Consider the following 21,998-nt stretch of genomic DNA (forward strand, 5'->3'; position numbering starts at 1 on the left):
AGAAAAGCAAAACAGAATATCTAAGCATGTCATAATGTTTTCATTCAATTTTGTCAATTGTCTTTATTGCCATTTGGTTATAAATATAGGTACCTACTTTTCATTTGACTACATTTATCCTTAATAGACCAGCTTTCATCAAGAATAGAAATGGAAAACTCAAAGGAGACAGGGGTCAGTGGGTACAGGGAACCAGCACAGCAGGGCAGCATGTTAAACTGTATTCTTTTAACAGACATACTTTGTATATGAAATATCTACGACTACTACTTATATTTACAATGGAGTATATTCTCATCTTTTTTTCCAAACATGTGGCCCTGCCAGTGTATCTTCCATTTTGCCATTTTTTAATACACACTCAGTAAAAGTAATATTTCCCTCAACAACTGCACAAATATGATAATAAATGGCAATATCCAATATGCGGACACAACCGGGATTGTGGCTTAGTGGAAAAACCATATTCTTTGTAGCAACCTTGAAGCTCAGGGCTAGTATATTACTACCATGCTTAGAAAGAGACTAGGTTGGAAATATAGATTTTTTTTATGTGAATTCAACTAACTTTTAAAAGTTTGAAACTAATTTTAAAACTTTTAAGCACTGTACAAGCCAACAACCATTCTGTAAGCTGTTTCTGGCCCATGGGCTGCCAATATACAACCTCTAATTTAAACTCTAAAGTCCTAACAGCATCTTTTATTTCACTTTAACTTGCTGAGAAATAACCCTCAACTTGTTACCTTCTCGTCAATAGAAAGTTCTGCAATAAACAATTTGAAATTTGGATCAAATATCATAACCACAATTTTACATAAGCAATTTGACATTAATTAATTATTGTCACTACTTTATAGGTGAGAAAAGAGATGCTTAGAGAAATTATAGGACTTCCTCCAACAGCACAAAAGCTGACAGAACTTACACTTTTTACAGACAAATCTTGTGTTTTTTTACAATCACCTTGTTATGGACTGAATTGTGCCTCCCCCAAAATTCATATATTGAAGCCCTAACCCCCATAGTGACTGCATTTGAAAATAGGGCCTTTAAGGAGGTAATTAAAGTAACATAAAGTCATAAGGGTGGGACCCTAATACAATAGGACTGATGTCCCTATAAGAAGAGGAAGATACACCTGGGGCGTGCAAGCAGAGAAAAAGCCATGTGAGGACACAGCAAGAAGGTAGCCATTTGCAAGCCAAGAGGAAAGGCCTGAGGATAAACCAACCCTGCTGGCAATTTGATCTTGAGAGTATCACCCTCCAGACCTATGAGAAAATAAATTTCTGTTGTTTAAGCCATGCAACCTGTGGTATTCTGGTATGGCAGCTCTAGCAAACAAATACAACATGTTACCTCAAAATTAGTAAAGTACCATAATCAAAAAGACATCTCAGAAGGCTTTATATTAAACACATGACATTTGTATTTAAATTAGCACTTCCATCGTGTTAATTACATATTTCAAAAAAGACACCAAAATCTTAAGAGTTAAACCTGACATGGATCATTTGTTCGACAAACATTTATTTGATCCATACTCTATTAAGAGTTTTGTGGATAACATAGTGACCACTGCTCACTAACAGTATGAAAACAAATTAAGAGAGATATGTGCCAGAAATATGACACCAATGAAGCGTTCTAAGAATACAGAAGCTCTGAAGTAACCCAGAAACAAAGAAGAAATCATAGGTCCTGCTTCTTCAAGCTATTTCTTACTCAATACTGCTTTATTTCAGTAGATTTTTTGTTTACAGTAGATTGTATTCACCACTCCATGTAAATATACATCATCAAAAACTACATCAAGATATATTTCACCTTTATTCCAAAAAAAGCACACAGTCAGAATGCCATAATAGTAACTATTATATACTGGTAGCATTGTATGTGCCAAGCACTATGACAGAAGCATCATATAAATTACTTCAGTCAATCCTCACAACGACCCTACCCTTAGTAGGTATTATTGTCCCCTTTCTCACAAATAATATATCACCTTAAGTGGTTCTTTGTACTATATCTTCCAATATTTCAAAAATAATATTTTGGGGCTTCCCTGGTGGCGCAGTGGTTGCGCGTCCGCCTGCCGATGCAGGGGAACCGGGTTCGTGTCCCGGTCTGGGAGGATCCCACATGCCGCGGAGCGGCTGGGCCCGTGAGCCATGGCCGCTGGGCCTGCGCGTCCGGAGCCTGTGCTCCGCAACGGGAGAGGCCACAACAGAGGGAGGCCCGCATACCACAAAAAATAATAATAATAATAAAAAAATAATAATAATATTTTGGATAAATCTAATATATTCTCAAGCTAAAATGTTCACTACTTCTAAAAATATTTTTTAAGTTCTGTCTAGACATTTAGAGAAAAGCAATAACATCTGCATATACCACAGTATGACATAAAGATTCAAAACAGATTTCCAACATCAAAACCAGGCCGGCCAAGTGCACCACTCCCCATCCTCCCCACGAAGCAGCTGAAGTCCCACCACAGCTGGAGGGCAGGTGCAGCCCACATGAGGGACAACCCTTGAGCACCTGGCTCTGGTGGCCAGGGAAGACTGTGCTTCCGGGCCACAAGGATCATACCTTATACAAGAACACTCCTTTAAGACTGAGAGAGACAGCGGTTTCACCTAATACATATAGACAAACACAGAGAGCCAGGCAAAATGAGGAGACAAAGGAACATATTCCAAACCAAAAAATAAAAGATGCCCAGAAAAAGACCTTAATGAAATGGAGATAAACAACCAACCGGAAAAACAGTTTAAAGTAATGGTTATAAACATACTCACCAAACTCAGGAGAGGAATGAATGAACACAGTGATATCCTTAATAAGAAGATAGAAAATATAAGAAAGTACCAAACAGCAGTTATAACTCAACTGAAATATACACTTGAGGGGTTCAACAGCAGATTGGATGAAGAAGAATGAATCAATGAGCTGGAAGAAAAGCATGGAAATCACCTAGAAAGAGCAGCAAAAAGAAAAAAATATTTTTAAAAGTGAATATACCTAAGGGACCTCTGAGACAACATCAAGCAGAATAACATTCACATTATAGAAGTCCCAGAAGGCAAAAAGAAGAGAAACGGTCAGAAAAATTATTTGAAAAAGTAATAGCTGAAAACTTCCCTAATCTGGGGAAGGAAGCAGACATCCAGGTCCAAAAGAGTTCCAAGTAAGGCAAAACCAAAGAGAACCACACCAAGACACATTATAATTAAAATGGTAAAAGTAAGGACTAAGAGAGAATCTTAACAGCAATAAGAGAAAAGCAACTTATTACATAGAAAGAAAACCTCATAAGGCTTTCAGCAGATTTCTCAGAAGAAACTTTGCAGGCCATAAGTGAATGGCATGACATATTCAAATTACTGAAAGGAAAAATTTTCCAACCAATAATTCTCTACCCAACAAGGTTATCATTCAGAATTAAAGGAGAGATAAAGAGTTTTCCAAATATGCAAAAGTTAAAGAAGTTTATCACCACTAAAGTGGACTGACTTATAAGAAATGTTACAGGGAATTCCCTAAGTTGAAAAAAAATGGCACTAATTAATAAGGAGAAAACATAAGAAAATTAAAATCTCACAGGAAAAGGTAAATAAGAAGGAAGCAGATCAATCACTTATAATGCTACCATGAAGTTTAAAAGACAAAGGAAATAAAATTAGCTAAAAATACAATAATTTGCTAAGGGAACATAAAATAAAAAGATGTTAAATGTGACATCAAAAACATAAAATGTAGTGGGATAGTAAAAAATGTAGAATTGTGGAATGTGCTCAAATTTAAGTTGCTATCAACTTAAAATAGACTGTTATATACATGGGATGATACATGTGAACCTGATAACTACAAAGAAAAAACTTATAGTAAATACACAAATGAAAATGAGAAAGGAATCTAAACAAAGCACTAAAGAAAATCATCAAACCACAAGGGAAGAGAGAAAAAGAAACAGAGAAACTATAGAAATAGCTAGAAAACAAATCACAGAATGGCAATAAGTACATACCTATCAATAATCACTTTAAACATAAATGGACTAAATTCTCCAATCAAAAGACAGAGTGGCTGAATGGATTAAAGACCAAAAATAAAAAACAAGACCCATCTATATGCTGCCTACAAAAGACTCAATTCATAAGTAAGGACATAAACAGACTGGATGTAAAAGGATGGAAAAACACATTCCATGCAAATGGAAATGAAAAGAAAGCTGGTATAGCTATACTCATATGAGACAAAATGGACTCTAAAACAAAGACTGTAATAAAAAACAAACAGAGGCACTACATAACAATAAGGGGGTTAATACAGCAAGAAGATATAACGTTTATAAATATGTGCGAGGCAAATGTGATAACCACTACACTATGGAAACAACACTTAAAATATGTATGCACCCAACATAGGAGTACCAAAATATATAAAGCAAATATTAACGAACTTAAAGGGAAAATTAATAGCAATACAATAATAGTAGGGGACACTGACACCCCACTTATAGCAATAGATACACCATCCAGACAGAAAATCAGTAAGAAAACATCAGCCTTAAATGACATATTAGATCTGATGGAATTAATAGATTTATACAGAATACTCCATCTAAAAGCAACAGAATACACATTCTTCTCAAGTACACATGGAACATTCTCCAGGATAAATCACTTGTTAGGCCAAAATTCAAGTCTCAATAAATTTAAGATGACCAAAATCATATGAAGCATCTTTTCTGGCCACAAAGCTATGAAAATAGAAATCAATTACAAGAGGAAAACTGAAAAAAAAAAAAAAAACACCCCACAAAAATGTGGAAATTAAACAACATGCTACTAAACAACCAGTGGGTCACTGACGAAATCAAAAATGAAATCATAAAATATGTAGAGACAAGTGAAAACAGAAATATTACATACTAAAATCTGTGGGGTGCAGCAAATGTAGTTCTTAGAAGGAAGTCAACAGCAACACAGGACTACTTCAAGAAACAAGAGAAATCTAACTTTACACTTTAAGGAACTAAAAAAAGAAGAACAAACAAAGCCCAAAGTTAGTAGAAGGAAGAAAATAATAAGATCAGTGCAGAAATAAATGAAATAGAGACTAAAAAGACAATAGAAAAGATCAATGAAACTAAGAGCTGGTTCTTTAACAAGATAAACAAAATTGACAAGCTTTTAGACTAAGCAAGAAAAAAAGTGAGAGGGCTCAAATAAAATCGGAAATGAAAGAGAAGTTAAAACTGATACCACAAAAATACAAAGGATGATAAGAGAATACTATGAACAATAATATGCCAACAAATTGGACAACCTAAAAGAAACAGATAAATCCCTAAAAACATACAGTCTACCAAGATTAAATCATGAGAAAATAGAAATGTTAAATAGACTGATTACTAGGAAGGAGATTGAATCAGTAATCAAAAACCTCCCAGCAAACAAAAGGCCTAGACCCAATGGCTTCACCAGTGAATCATCCCAAATATTCAAAAAAGATTTAATACCAATCCTTCTCAAACTCCCCCAAAAAAATGAATAGGAGGGAATGCTTCCAAACACTTTTTAGGAGGCCAGCATTACCCTGATTCCAAAACTAGACAAGGACAACACCAAAAAGAAAACTACAGGCCAATATCTCTCATGGACATAGAGGTAAAAACATCAACAACATATTAGCAACTGAATTCGACAATACATTAAAAGAATTATACACCACAATCAAGTGGGATTTACTCCAGGGATCAAGGATAGTTCAACATCCACAAATCAACTGATGTGATATACCACATTAACAAAATGAAGGATAAAAATCATATGACTATTTCAGTAAATGCAGAAAAAGCTTTTAAAATTCAAGATTCACTTACGATAAAAACTCTCAAAGTGGGTACAGAGGGAATATACTTCAACATAATAAAGGTGATATATGACAGACCCACAGCTAACACCACAGTCAACAGTGAAAAGCTGAAAGCTTTCCCTCTAAGATCAGAAATAAAACAAGGATGCCCACTCTCACCACTTATACTCAAAAAAGTATTCAAAGCCATAGCCACAGCAATTAGGCAAGGAAAAGAAATAAAAGGCATCCAAATTAGAAAAAAAAAAAAAGAAGAAGACTGTTACTGTTTGCAGATGACATGATACTATATATAGAAACCCCTAAAGACTCCACCAAAAAAACATTAGAACTAATCAATGAATTCAGCAAAGTTCCAGGATACAAAATCAGTATGCAGAAATCTATGACATTTCTTGAACACTAGTACTGAAATATCAGAAAGAGAAATTAAGAAAACAATCCAATTTACAATTACATCAAAAAGAATAAAATACCTAGGAATAAATTTAATCAAGGAGGTAAAAGGCCTATACACTGAAAACTCTAAGACTGTTGAAAGAAATTAAAGAAGACACAAATAAGTGAAAAAACATTCCACGCTCATGGATTAGAAGAGTTAATATTGTTAAAATGTTCATAATACCCCAAACAATCTACAGATTCAATGCAATCCCTATCAAAATTCCAATGGAATATTTTACAGAACTAGAACAAATAATTCTAAAATTTGTATGGAACCACAAAAGATCCCAAATAGCCCAAACAATCTTGAAAAACAACAAAGCCAGAGATATCATGATCCTGATTTCAAACTATACTACACAGATACAGTAATCAAAACAGAATGGTACTGGCCCAAAAGCAGACACACAGATCAATGGAACATAATTAAGAGCCCAGAAAAAAATCCATACATATGTGGACAATTAATTTATGATGAAGGAGCAAAGTACATACAATGGAGAAAGGACAGCCTCTTCAATAAGTGGTATTGGGAAAACTGGACAGCTACAGACCAAAGAATGAAACTGAACCATTATCTTATACCATGCACAAAAATCAGCTCAAAATGGTTTAAAGACTTGAATATAAGACTTGAAACCATAAAATTCCTGGAAGAAAACATAGGTGGTAATCTCACTGACTTCTATTTAGTGATGTTTTTTGGATCTGACTCCAAAGGCAAGGGAAACAAAAGCAAAAATAAACAAATGGGACTATATCAAACTAAAAAGCTTCTGCACAGCAAAGGAAATCATCATTAAAACAAAAAGGCAACCTACTGAATGGGAGAAGATATTTGCAAATCGTATATCCAATAAGGGGTTAATATCTAAAATACATAGAGAACTCATACAGCTCAACAACAAAAAAACAAACAGCCCTATTAAAAAATGGGAAAATGATCTGAATAGACAATTTACTAAAGAAGACATACAGATGGCCAAAAATCACATAAAAAGATGTTCAAGATCACTAATTACTAGAGAAATGCAAATGAAAACCATAATAAGAGGTGTAACCACCTCACACCTGTTAGAAAGGCTTTAACAAAAAGTTAAGAAATAACAAGTGTTGGAGAGGATATGGAGAAAAGGGAACCCTCACATACTGTTGGTGGGATTGTAAATTGGTGTAGCCACTATGGAAAACAGTACAGAGATTCCTCAAAAAGTTAAGAATAGAACTACCATATTATCCAGCTATTCCACTTCTGGGTATATATACAAAGAATATGAAAACACTAATTCAAAAAGATATATGTACCCCTATGTTCACTTGAACATTATTTATAATAGCCAAGACAGGGAAAAAAACTAAGTGTCCATCAATGGAAGAATGGATAAAAAAGATGTGGCATATAGGTATAGATAAAGGTATAGATACAGATCTAGAGATACAGATATACCTACAATGATACTATGCAGCTATATAAAAAGAATGAAATCTTGCCATCTGGGATGATATGGATGGAACTGAGAGTGTTATGCTAAGTGAAATAAGTCAGAAGTAAAAAGACAAATACTGTATGATTTCATTCATATGTGGAATCTAAAACAAAACAAAACAAATAAATAAAACAAAAACAAACAGTTACAGGGAACAGATTGGTGGTTAACAGAGGGGAAGGGGGCTGGGGGATGGGTGCAAGGCATTAAGGGGGTCCATTGTATGGTGACAGATGTGACCATTTGGTACGTAATCACTTTGTAGTATATACAGATCTCAAATTATAATGTTGTACACTTGAAACTTATATAATTTTTTTAAATTCCCCAAATCATACATATTTCCACTGAAAACCAATCGAATTAAGCTGTTGATCAAAAATGGTCAAATATCAGTAGTTTATATAGTTCAACTCTAATATAAGACAAGTTAAAAAAAACTTAACTAAGGCAACCCTTTCATTAGTTTAGACAAAAATAAAATACAATAGGAAGAGAATTTACAGGGGAATAGTTTTCCTGCAACACTTCTCGGCAATCAAGAGACTGACTGTCAGTCAGCTCATGTAGTCAGCTTTTTATCCAAGATGACAATTCACTTCTATGACTCCATCTTCAGTTCCCCAGGCTATCAAGTTTTTCCCATCTCTGGCACAAACTTTATTTCAGTTTAACAATATACTAACTGTTTACTATGTGCAAAGCTATTTTCTAGGTGTTTGGTTTTCCTTACCCATCTCATTCTATGCCTACTATTAAGTATTATCAAACTAAAAACATAGTAAATAATGTACAAATGTCACTTGGCTCAAAGAATGTATTAAGTACACTTCCATTAAAAGCACAGGAAAGGGCAAAAAGTTCTTCGGAGAATGAAAAAAACACCTAAACTTAAGTATATTAAATCAGAATCATAAAATTTCATTAAAAATAATGCAGGTAATCTATTACAAGCAACAGATTTTAGAAGACAAAAATATAACTTTCTCTTCAAGTACTGTATTCATTGCTGGAAAAATGTTAGGACATATTAATGAAAAAGCAATAGGACACCTAAACATTCATGAGTTTGTTTGCTTTATGTACTAAAAATGCTTCCTCATGGTCCACTATAGCCTTGCAACTCAAAGTGTGCCCAGGGTCCAGAAGCACCATCCTTACCTTGGGAGCTTGTTAAAAATGTAGATTCTCAGATTCACCCCCCAACCTGCAGAATCAGAATCTGCATTTAAATATGATTCCAAGGTGATTCCTATGCACATTTAAGTTCAAGAAGCACTTTCTCTACAACATCGTTCTTAACTCAGGTCCTAAGGGCAACATGAGTTTCACAAATTCCCTGAAATTTCATGCAGAGCTTTTTGTGAGTGAATATACATAGATTTTACTGGGTAAAGGCTCCATATTTTTTTTTTATCAAACTCTCACAGGAATATAATGACCTCCAAATAGATTAAGAACTACTAGATTCTATGGCACAGTTTAAAAGTCAAAATATTTCAAAAACTATTTACGCTACTCTCAATGAGGTCTGTTGAAGAATGACAAGAATGAAGGTCAGAACGTCACAGTGGGTCACGGAAGACCTTATCTGAAGAATTTATTCACACCATGCAAGAACTATGCCAAGAAACCAGTTTGGAGACATCTAAATAAATAATTCTCTACATGAGGTTTGAGATTAAGAATGTGCACTTGAAGAAGATTCAAACTGAGAAGTAAATAAATATAAGGTAGGATTTTTTTTTTTAAGATAGGATGCCATTAGAAGACAGCAAAGTGCTGAATTCTTGTTGTAAGAGCTCAATCAGCAAATCTCTAATACGAATTCTGTTTGATTTGGGATACAGAACCATTTTAAAATGTTAACTTCCAAGTACATTCTTACAATATTTCCTTTATGAGGGATATCAACACGTTTTACTAGTCGTACTTTCTTTATCCTCTTTGGACCTCAGAAGACAAAACAATGAAGAAATATGGCACAAAAATTAAAAAGGACTTGCCCAGGATCTTCAGTGAGCTAATGATATCCAGAAGGTTCTGGATAGCTCATATCCAGAAGGTTCTCACTAATATATGAGAACTGTGTACGTTTCATGCTTTCATCTTATCGCATAACCATCTCTTTGGGGTGTGTATTATCCAGGGGCACAGACAATGTTTAACTTCTGTTTCCTTAAGCCATAGTGCCTGATAGAATTTAATTTCCTTAATGGGCAACCAAAATGTAAGTTTAAAATGTTAACTGGACTTATCTTGATCCTGATGTTTTATTGTACTATTACTGTAATTTGTCATCTGTGATGGGTCTAATCCCTGACAATCTGATCTCCAGGGTGGATACATATCCAACCATACCAGTCATTCCAGGCAAGAGAGAATGCTAAAAAATATTCAGGGGATCAAGATTACCCTAAGATTACAAAGTTAGACAGTGAAAAGTTTGGGGCTGTGGTTTTGGCATGGAGAGGAGAGTAAGAAGGTTAGTAAGGGCATAACAAAGAACAATGATGGAGAAGAAACACTGAACCCAGTTTTATCTGGAGAAATGAAACAATGAAAAGGAGACAAATACTTAAAGATAAAACAGGTTACTGAGAACAGGAGTAAATGGTTCCTTGCACATGTCAGTGAGCATTTGAAAAGTAAATAATATGATCATTAATGACAATTTTTACAGTAAAATAAAACAAAATGGCAAAACCAATATCTGAATGCAGTCTGTAAGTCTGCAAAGCTCATGTGCCTAACCACTATACTCACAAAAAACTGATCCAGTTTATGCAAATGATAAGTAGTTCAAAAATGTTTTAACTGGAAATCTCAAATGTCATAGTAGTTTTATTTTTAAAAACACATTAAATATATTTCCAACAACAAAGAAGGATATAAAAAAATGTACTAGTTAAGCCACTTAATCTTATTCTTTACCTGAAAGTGTCACAGAACTAAGAGGTTAGGGATATATCACAAAATTCCCAGATACCCTATAATCACTCATACATTTATTTCCTCCAGAAATGTGTTCTCAACTTTCTGGAACCTTTTTACAATTTCAATCTGAACCATTTCTCAAGCCTAAGAAATCTCTGTTTACTCCTACTGTTTAAAGTAACATCTTTTATTTGTCTGAAGTAACTTTGTTCCAACTTCAGTGGAGATCATCTATCAACAGATCTCTTTCTCTAAGTCAGGTAAACTCTACTCTTCCCTTAATGTAGTACCCAGTCAGTATACAATCAACAAACCCTGAAACTTAAAAAAAAAAAAAAAGGATGAGTATATTTAAAGTCTAAAGAATTAGAATCTAAGATATCTTAGTACATCTTCAGTTTCCTTAAATCAGGGACATTTTTATTTAAAATGATATTTAATATCCAGAAGATAACACAAGCTATGTTATATGGATAAATTCTTCATCACATCTCAAACATACCATATTGAAATGTAACAACAGGTTCACTTCCCCGGTTCAAATGTTAGTTACCTCTTCATCATCTTCCTCATCTTCAACATCCAGAATTCCTGAATCCTGTTCAGACTTGGGGCTAGTGCTTCCTATCTCTGTATCAAAAATTGTATATGCATCTTTCTTAGGTTTTTTCTTGCTACCTATTCTGGGTTGTTGCAAGATGATGTTATCCAGGTTTCTTTGTTGTTGGGCCTAGGATAGAAACACATACACGCAAATAAACAAAAAAAAACAGAACTTAATTAAGTATTCAAAGAACTTCTAATTTTGAACTAATTGGTATCTTAAAAAAAATACAACAAAATCCCTTAATACATAAAGTTTTAGTGCCAGAAATAAAACCAAACATATTAATGTATAGATTTTTAACCCTGGAGCTACCCATCTTTATTCGTTTTCCCAGTTTCCATAGAAAAAAAGATAATCAGTCAATATTATCATGAGACTTCTCAAATACAAACACTAAGTCATCACAAAAAAGAAATCTACTGATTTGTACCTAAGTAGCCAAGAGATTAGTGCAAATGACTGAATATTTATCTCTTGAAAGATAAGTGCTATACTAGAACCACTGTGGTTGGGAGAAGAGGGACAGGAGCCTTTAAGCTTAGGGGACTCTTAGAAACACATATATGGATACAAGAGACCAATAAATTTTAATCAGAAGAATGAAATATCTTAATAGAGTAATCTGAACTAACGAATTCAACAGGATTTCATGAGCTTAGTCTGTGGAAAACAGAGTTTTAAGCATTTCTTTTTCTAAACTTTTATAGAAAAGTATAATTCCCTCAACTTAACAAAATAGACTCAAATGATGGTGTGGTTTCCATAGATCCAAAGAGGTGGAAAGTGTGACTATACAGACTCAACAAAAGAAGTTAAACCAAAGTATTAGAGCTGGAAGGGACCTTAGTCACCACTCAGGAAATAGGCTAGAAGACAAAGGATTTGTCTGAAGCTACAAGGCTAGTAAGTGATAAATCAGAAGCCCAAAGTGTGATCTCCTAAATTCCATATCAGTGATATTCCCACTATACCAACAGTCCCTCAAAGCATGACGAAAATGTTTCCCCCCAAAAAAGAGTTCTGTGGTCAAATAAACGGGAAACACTGCATGTTATACAAGCCTTCTTGTAGATATACGATGCACATTAACAGAATAAAAACTGGGAGAAGTCCTATTTTAAGGAAACTTCTTTAATATGGTTTAACCCAGCACATTCCAAAAGTATTTCACAGTGGAACTTTCCTTTTTAGAAGAAATAATACTAATACTTAGTATCATCTGAAGATACAAAGCTTAAGAAATGTGACCTCCCAGAATATACATTGCTTAATCGATACATGATATTTCTACTCAGTGACAAGTAGAAATTAGTTCAGGAGAAAAATCAGAATCTCCAAATATTCTGAATGAGATTAAGGAATTCTAGATAAATATTCAGTATAAGGTGTTAGTCCAGGTACTGGTTAAATGAGACAATTATAACAAGACAGAGAAAAACTTGAACTATGTGAGCTAGTTTCTGCCAAGAAAATGAAAAGAATCTACATTCCAGAGATTTGAATCAATGGACTAACTTGTTTCTCTGCATAGTACTTGTTGATATTTTGGTTTGACTTACATAAAATACATGGCTTCAGTAACAAAACTGAGAGAGAAGGTATCCAAGTACATTTATGTTTGTACACAAGACATACATATCCTCCAAGTGTTTGAGACCCCAAATTAGATAGAACATTCTTTCTACTCCTCTCAAAAGTAAGAAGTTCTCCCCCACTAACTTCCAATGCAAACCACACAAAAAGGGATCCAGGACTCTAGAAATCTAAAGCTTTCATATTTAAAAAAGCAAGCTCTCAACTAGAGAGTAATCACTTGTCTCTTTATCCTCTCTTTCAGTACAGCAAAACCAAAAGCTTTCATAAGTTGGTCTTATTTTATTGAATCCAAAGTTAAATATTTTTCCTTCACAATCACTAAAATACTATCAGTGTACCAAAAGCAATCAAAAGGAGCCACACTTAAGTACTATCATTTATACTTGAAATGATAAAAATCTGAAAGTATCCTATGGAAGTAATTTTAGATCATCTATGATTTGTTCTTTTTAGGTGTGTCTGGTTTACCAATCAATTTGATGGAGCGCAAAGCAGTTTAGGCCAAATAAGCAAATTAAAATAGCAAACCCTATGCTAGAAATGAGAGCACGGCAAGTTTTATTCCAAGTCTCTATGAGAACCTGGGGTCTCTGTCAAAATTATCAAGGCTTCTCCAGTCTATAAATAAGCAGTCAGGGCAGATCTGCCAAGAAAGAACTGGCCAAGTTGGAAATACTAAAACAGGTAGAACAACGAAATAAATACTCAGATATTACCCATTAGGAAGCAAATGAAAACTACCATCTATTCAAAATGTATATTATGGGACTGGCAGGAAGTGGAGAAGAGTAAATGTAGATATAAATATGTAAATATATGCAATATATATTAAAATTAACATGTGACTCTAAAGTCCATTAAAAAAAAATAATAAAAGCTCTTCAGAGCTCTTTTCTAACATGCTAAGCCACCTCACCAGGATCATTTATTCTGTCCCTCCAAAGACAACCTTGGAGCCAAAGAAGCAGCTACTGATTTCTGCTGCCCAGGTTGGAGTAGAGGTAAAAGAGTATCAAGCACACAAATAGACTTTAGAAAGCATTTAGGCTTTTTTTTTTCTTGGTTGTTCATTCTCTTTGTGAATAATCTTTACACATTTACCCACATCTTCCTCAAGATTCCTCACATATGTTCTTCTCTGGTTTCCTAATATACAGAAATTAAGCAAGGTTTATTCCTCAGCCCCTACTCTTCTACCACTCTTTCCACTCTCCCAAGATCCAATAGCATATCTCTAGTTTTGCATTATTACTGTGTGTTCTACCATCACTTCACTTCCAACATACCTAAAATGGAACTCATCACCTTCTCATTACAATTCCCATGCATATTGCGGCCAGGCTCTTCTTAAACCACATCATCCATCACACCAATTAAACATGAGGTAAACTGGGGGAAACAATTTGAACAAGTACAAATTCAAACTCCATAATCTTATCACTAAGACTCCACAATAATGGAAGCTGAACTTAATTTTCCAATGTATTATCCAAGACTCTCCAATGTGAATCTTCTACTTGGATCAGAATCTACCTCATAATATACTAAAAACATTTCCACTACTGTAACTTTGCTTATGCCATTTCCCTTCTAGATGACCTCTTCCTGCCTGTATCCAACCTTTCCTCCAAAACCCAAGTAAAATTATTCTTCCTTTAGGAAGCCTCCTCTCACTGTTCTAACTCACAGTGTTTTCTCTCTGTATCCCTACTTTCAGTCAAACGTGTATTGAATATCTACTTGGCACCAGATATTGCGCTGAGTATACAAAGAATTTGGGTATACAAAGAATAAGATGGATTCTCTGACTCTTGAACCTCACATCATTCTATTGTACGAAATAGGTAAGCAATTGAGCGGCTGAAATTCAGTGCAAAGAGTATAATGATAGAAATAAATACAGGTGCAGTGATTAGACAAAGGAGAAAGTAATCATATCTGCTTGTAGGGATGTCAGGAACTTCACAGAGGAAGAGGTAGCAAACTGTGCTCTTAAAAGATGAATATGGTTTTTCCAAAGGGAAGTACATAGAAAGGGTAATCATTCCAGAAGAAAGAAACTGGATGAGAAAAGACCACCACATGTGAAATAACATTATCCACACAAGGAATAAATAATTTTGTATAAGAACATAGGTTATGAAGGACTAACAAGAGATAAAGTTAAAGATGCCATACAAAGCAGTTTCAAGTTTAGCTAGTAGGCAATGGAGAAACAAGAGAAGAATGTGAGCAGGGGAAGAACAGGATCAGCTTTACAATTTAGGCAAATCCCCTAGGAGCGGAGGAATGGTCAACTAGGAGAAGATGAAAAATAGAAACAGGAAAACCAATATAGATCATGAAAAGAGTCCAAATAACAATGATGAGGACTTGAATTAAGGTAGCAGCAGCTACAGAAAAAGTAGAAGCAACAGAATTTACTGATTTAAATGTAGTACATGGAAGAGGGGAAGGAAATAAAAATAACTCCAAGTATTCTGGTCTTTATGACTAGATGATGGGATCACTCCAAACAATAGGAACTGTGGAAATAATTAGTTGAAGGTAGGATAGAGAAGATGAGTTCAATAAACCTGTCAGATATCCAAGTAAAAAATAACAGTATGGCACTTCAGTGTATAACTCTTCTCTTCTTTAGGACAGGAAACATACTTCACCATTATTAGAATCCCTCAAGCTCAGATACACAGTAAATTCAGATAAATGTTTACTATATAAAGGCAAAAGATAAAAGAAACTTATTTAAGAATGAGATTTGGCCCAATAAAAGAGAGGGATATCTGTAAAAGACATGATTTGGATATTCTCCTACCTATTAGAAGGTGGATGGGGATGAGGTGGGGGCGACCCATAAGAATTACCTAACCGGAACTATTCACCTAAAAATGTAGCTACTAAAACTTTTATAACTGTCATTACACATGCTATTAAATAAAATTTTGTTGTGAGTACAACTTCCAAGGGTTCCTAGCAATAAGACTCAAAGAGTTAAAATTCTGTGAATCAAAAGCCAAAGGCTCCTTTCTTTATCAGCCCAATACTGACCTCTAGTGGACTACAAGAATACATTAAATTGAGCTTGAAAATCAGAAACCGGTTGAAAAGGGAGAGAGGTGTAGGCTTATAGGTTCAAGACCTGATATAATTAACTAAATGGACTTCAATTACAGGGTGCTATACCAGAAAAGAAAAAAAGAAGAAGAAGAAGAAAAAAAAAAACCTTCTTGGAGTAAGACGGGTCTTTAAATCTAAGCTCTGCAACATATTAATTCCATAACCATGGGCAGGTTCTTTTCAATGCAACATCCCATCTATTAAAAAAAAAAAAAACAAGGTTAATAAAAAGTACTTCAGAACTGCAACAAGGATTAAATGAGATAATACATGTAAATTATCTTGAATTAAAAGATAAGTCAAAAGAAAAAAAAGACACTAAAAATTTAAGTTCCACCTGTCTTCCCTCTGAATATGAGATAGGAATCTTGTTTCACCGTCTATTCTGGAAGCATTGAAGATCTAGCAGTACTTAGATACATAATCATTAATGGCATCTAATACTGCTTCACATTGCCATTCAATTTTGTATTTGTGCTACATGCCAAGTATTAGATATCTGTACTGCACACCTCTTGTGCTCCACTTCAGATCCTCTCAGCCTCAGCTCTTATTCCACATAGAACATCAGCAACCTGTTCTGGGCAGCCTTGGAAGTCTCATATAGTGTAAACTGAAACCAGCTCTAGCATTTACACCACACCTCTAGCTTCTTGCCCAGAGGTTTTGCAGACATCACAGTGTGGAATCCCAAAAGAACTACTTAGCATTCATGATTCTCAACCCAGACGTGAGGCAAACCTTGACCAAAGAGCTGACAGATAAATGCTCCCCATTGCATCCCTCCCATGGTGAGTTCCATATAGCTTCTTCATGGATTAAGGAACCAGACTGCCCTACATTGTACCACTGTACTGACTCTACAATTTTTCTTTTCACTCCTCCTGACCCTTATGCTTGTATACGCCACTCAAACACCAACTTCTCAGGTTTCTCCAGGGAAATCAAGGCTAAAATAACATCCCATACAAAAATACAATGAAGTAGGATTATGACCCCATATCTGAAGCCCAAAGGATGTCCATGAAAATAACTGGCAAGACCAAGATATAAAGACTCCAAAGCTACCCTCTTCAGTTCTCACCAATCAAAAGAACTACAAGACCTGTAATTTCAAAAAGGTTTCTTCATGTTTATTAGTACTAGCTCTGGCAACTAGTATTCTCTGGCGACTAGCTCCAATATCAGATCTTGTTCAAACAAAATAAAAACAAAACAAGGATAGTGAGTTAAAATGAAGGAAATAGAACATATCAAGACCATATCCAAAAAGTTATTTACATATTAGTGTCCATAGGGGTATACAGATACATTATATATGTGTATTTTGTGTAATATTTTAAAGGAGGGATAAACAAATAAACAGTTTTTCATACAATTTAATCAGGTTCCAAAGAATTTCCATCAGTAGAATGAGAAATCTAGGATTATGATATTCATAGAAAATTTTTTTAATGGAAAAAGGTGTTCACTATATCTCCTTCAACATTATAACTGAGATCCTTAGCTGTTTGAAAGTCTACAGTTCATATTTAAACCTATATTTCGTAGAGGGGAAAAAGTCTTTGCACTAACAAAATTCATTTCAACAAGATGTACTAGATATAGTGTATTACAATTTGTATAAAGCAATAGTAAAAGTTAAAAGAATTCTCTTGTGAATTAGGATAATCCCAGCTCTTTTTAAATACTATCTTTTTCTTTCGTCAACATATATACACCACAAGCACAATGTTAATTGTAGTTAACTGTAAAATAAATTACAAAATACATAAAGAAAAAAATGGAAAAAAAATCTAAAATCTCCATTCGGTAATAATCAGTTACTTGATGAATTACAACCCAGCCTATTTTCTGTACATATATAAAGATTTCTCTTTTTGCTCATCTGTATTTTCTATTTATCTGCATAATTGCTAATACATTTATACTGGTACGCCAAAAAGTATCATACTTAAGATTTTAAATCTGCTTTTTGCTCAAAATTATTTCGCAAGTATCTTTCTCTACAAATAAAAATACTTACAATAATATTTGAATTGTACTACATTTCAAAGAATGGATGTTTATTTGAATATAGTCTACTATAGGACATTTATATTGCTTCTAATATTTTGCTATTTAATAACTGCTGCAAAGACTAATTCCAGAGCTAAAATTATGTGGATATCCTTAATTATTTTATTAGAGGAAGAAAACTACTCCCTCAAATGATTATTCGCCCCAACTCAACTTTACAGTACAATTTATCTTTTCCCAATTTATTTTAAATGTCTGCAAAATGAATATAATTTCATGGTTTAAAAAATCTAATAATACTTAAAATATTGTAATAAAAAACAGTAGACTCCCCCTTATGCCTTTTTCCATCCCCAATCCTGCTCCGTAGAGTTAATATTTTTATACCCACATTTCTAGTAATACCCTTACTTTCTGTTAAAAATGTAGATCATTTAAAAATGTAGACTCCCTTACACTACTGCTTCTTAAATTATATTCCCAACCAAGTATTTTAAGTAAAAGCAATAATCAATATTAATCATCATGTCATGTAACCAAACCATCTTACTACAGAGTCAAGTATATATGTAATGATTACTTTTTTTTTTTTTTTTTTTTTTTTTGGTGGTACGTGGGCCTCTCACTGTTGTGGCCTCTCCCATTGCGGAGCACAGGCTCTGGACGTGCAGGCTCAGCGGCCATGGCTCACGGGCCCAGCCGCTCCGAGGCATGTGGGATCTTCCCAGACCGGGTCACGAACCCGTGTCCCCTGCATCAGCAGGCAGATTCTCAACCACTGCGCCACCAGGGAAGCCCAATGATTACATATTTGATTATAGTTCCTTTCTGGTACGGTTTTTTGTTTTTCTTGGAGTTTCAAATTGCCTACGTTTTCAAAAAATTCTCTAATATTCTAGCTACAACAATCTTGATTTTTTCCAAAAAGCTCATCATAATAGACATTCTATCCAAATCTTATTACTCCTAAAGGCATAACCTGGGCTGATTGTCCTATAAGGACTGTCCTATAGTAGACTATATTCAAATAAACACCCATTCTTTGAAATGTAGTACAATGCAAATATTATTGTAAGTATTTTTATTTGTAGAGAAAGATATTTGTGAAATATTTTTGAGCAAAAAGCAGATTTAAAAACTTAAGTATTGGGCTTCCCTGGTGGCACAGCGGTTGAGAGTCCGCCTGCCGATGCAGGGGATGCGGGTTCGTGCCCCGGTCTGGGAAGATCCCACATGCCGCGGAGCGGCTGGGCCCGTGAGCCATGGCCGCTGAGCCTGCGCGTCCTGAGCCTGTGCTCCGCAACGGGAGAGGCCACCACAATGTGAGGCCCGCGTACCGAAAAAAAAAAAAAAAAAAAAACTTAAGTATGATACTTTTTGGCATACCAATATAAATGTATTAGCAATTATGCAGATAAATAGTCATTCTGGAGGGGACTTACTTTCATTTCAGTTTCAATAACTCCATATCTATATTTCACTTAATCCAGACTCTCATTTTGTTGGCACACATCTTCAGATAATTCTTAAGAATTAAGAATTAAATTTCTTGAATTCTTCCATTCTAAAAGTGACTTTAATCCCTCTCCAAATAAACTATAGAATTCAAGGTTGACAATAATTTTCCCTTAGGTTATTAAAGGCATTGCTCACACTACTGTCCCATATTACCCCCTATTGCTAGTGGAAAAAGCAATGATATATTGATCTTCATTCCTTTATATATTACTTTCTCTCTCTGGAAGCTTTTCAAACCTTTTACTGTATATGTTCTCAGTTTCTCAGGGGATGTACCTTGGTGTAGGTCTTTAACTTGTTCATTATACTCAGTAAGCAACACATGTGGAAGTCCTGAGATTTTCTTATATTAATGCTCTGATGATTTTCTCCCCTTGTCTAGAACTCCTAATGGATACTGAATTCTCATATAATTCCTCCTGATGATCTTCGGTTTTTTTAATTTAAGTATAGCTGATTTACAACGTTGTGTTAGTTTCTGGTGCACAGCAAAGCGATTCAGTTATACATATTTATATATATTTGTTTTCATATTCTTTTCCATTATGGTTTATTATAGGATATTGAATATATTTCCCTGTGCTATACAGTAGGACCTTGTTGTTTATCTATTTTATGTATAGTAGTTTGTATCTGCTAATCCCAAACTCCTAATTTTCCCTCCCCAAACCCCTTTCCCCTTAAGCTAACCATAAGTTTGTTTTCAATGTCTGTGAGTCTGTTTCTGTTTCGTAAATAAGTTCATTTGTGTCGTATTTTAGATTCCACATATAAGTGATATTATACATATTTGTCTTTCTCTTTCTGACTTACTTCACTTAGTATGATAATCTCTAGGTCCATCCATGTTGCTGCAAATGGCATTATTTCATTCCTTTTTTATGGCTGAGTAGTATTTCATTGTGTATATATACCACATCTTCTTTATCCATTCATCTGTCGATGGACATTTACGTTGCTTCCATGCCTTGGCTATTGTAAATAGTGCTGCTATGAACATTGGAGTGCATGTACCTTTTCAAAGTAGAGTTTTCGTCTTTTCCAGATATATGCCCAGGAGTGGGATTGCTGGACCATATGGCAACTCTACTTTTAGCTGTAGTTTTGTTGCATTTCTCTAATAATTAGCAATGTTGAGCATCTTTTCATGTGCCTACTGGCCATCTAAATGTCTTCTTTGGAGAAATGGCTATTTAGGTCTTCTGCCCATTATTTGATTGGGTTGTTTGTTTTTTTGTTATTGAGTTGTATGAGCTGTTTGTATATATGGAAAATTAACCCTTTGTCAGTTGCATCATGTGCAAACATTGTCTCCTAGTCCATAGGATTTTTTGTTTTGTTTATGGTTTCCTTTGCTGTGCAAAAGCCTAGAAGTTTGATAAGGTCCCGTTTGTTTATTTTTGCTTTTATTTCTATTGCCTTGGGAGACTGACCTAAGAAAACATTGGTACACCTCCTGATGATTTTTGTAATATTTTTCTATAACAAACCAAATTTTTAATTTTTGAGGATACCAATGAATTTTTCTGACATTATTTTGTTTTCTGCATTATTTGCTCCATCTAGGTACTTTTTGTTGTTGTTACTTCTTTTCTCATATTGGTATTTTTATCTCTCTCTTTCCAGTTGGATATTTTCCTCAAATATCTATTGATCCTTGGCCAGTCATTCATATTTAATAATAAATCACTTAAGAGTTCACAGGAAGGTCTATGGGCATAGGAATACTTGTCATGTAGCATACTTCACTTTAGGGAATTCTACAAAGGAAATCACCTCCTTGATGGTGAAATCCAAATGGCACTTTGTGGCAGTCCTTTATGAATTTCTCTAGAAAAGAATTTTCCAATCTCCCACTTAAGAATATAAGTACAAATATTCCACGCAAGGGAGAGGAGAAGTAGAGGAATTAACTGCTTTATACCCACATCATCTATAATAATTCACAGCTCCAAAGATTCAGCTTGTCTGGAGTTGTCTGTATTGAACTGTTTCCTCCATTCCACATGAACCTGTTTATACTTTCAGTTGTGGCTTAATACACCCTGCTATATATAGTGGTAACTATATATATTTACCACTCTTCCCTCCACTTTCTTTTTTTACCTTCCAGCTATATTATTGACATGTAATTAATACAGAAAGTTAACATTAAACAATGTGCTGACTTGACACACGTATATACTGCAAAATGACTACCAGAGTAAGTTACCTTATATCTCCATTCCCTCATTTAATTATCATTTTTGTATGTGGTGATAACATTTATGACCTACTCTCTTAACAACTTTCAAGTATATAATAAAGTATTGTTAATTATAGTGACCATTCTGTATATTAGATCTTTAAAACTTATTCATCTTATAGCTGTAAGCCTGTATCCT

At 34.5% G+C, this 21,998-nt stretch overlaps 1 protein-coding gene across 10 annotated transcripts in view; it reads right to left on the reverse strand.

Moving 5' to 3' along the window:
- EXOC6B (exocyst complex component 6B) overlaps nt 1–21,998 on the reverse strand; it is a 735,227-nt gene that overhangs the window by 460,367 nt on the left and 252,862 nt on the right. For 9 of the 10 annotated variants that reach the window (XM_024133527.3, XM_055089241.1, XM_055089244.1 and 6 more), the window contains exon 7: nt 11,311–11,487. The exons of the other annotated variant lie outside the window; for it this stretch is intronic. In XM_024133527.3, the coding sequence (XP_023989295.1) occupies nt 11,311–11,487 (177 nt within the window). The remainder of the gene's footprint in view (nt 1–11,310; nt 11,488–21,998) is intronic. 10 annotated transcript variants of the gene reach the window in all.

The sequence above is a fragment of the Physeter macrocephalus genome, chromosome 12 (assembly GCF_002837175.3).
Source record: "Physeter macrocephalus isolate SW-GA chromosome 12, ASM283717v5, whole genome shotgun sequence".
NCBI classification, from domain to species: domain Eukaryota; kingdom Metazoa; phylum Chordata; class Mammalia; order Artiodactyla; family Physeteridae; genus Physeter; species Physeter macrocephalus.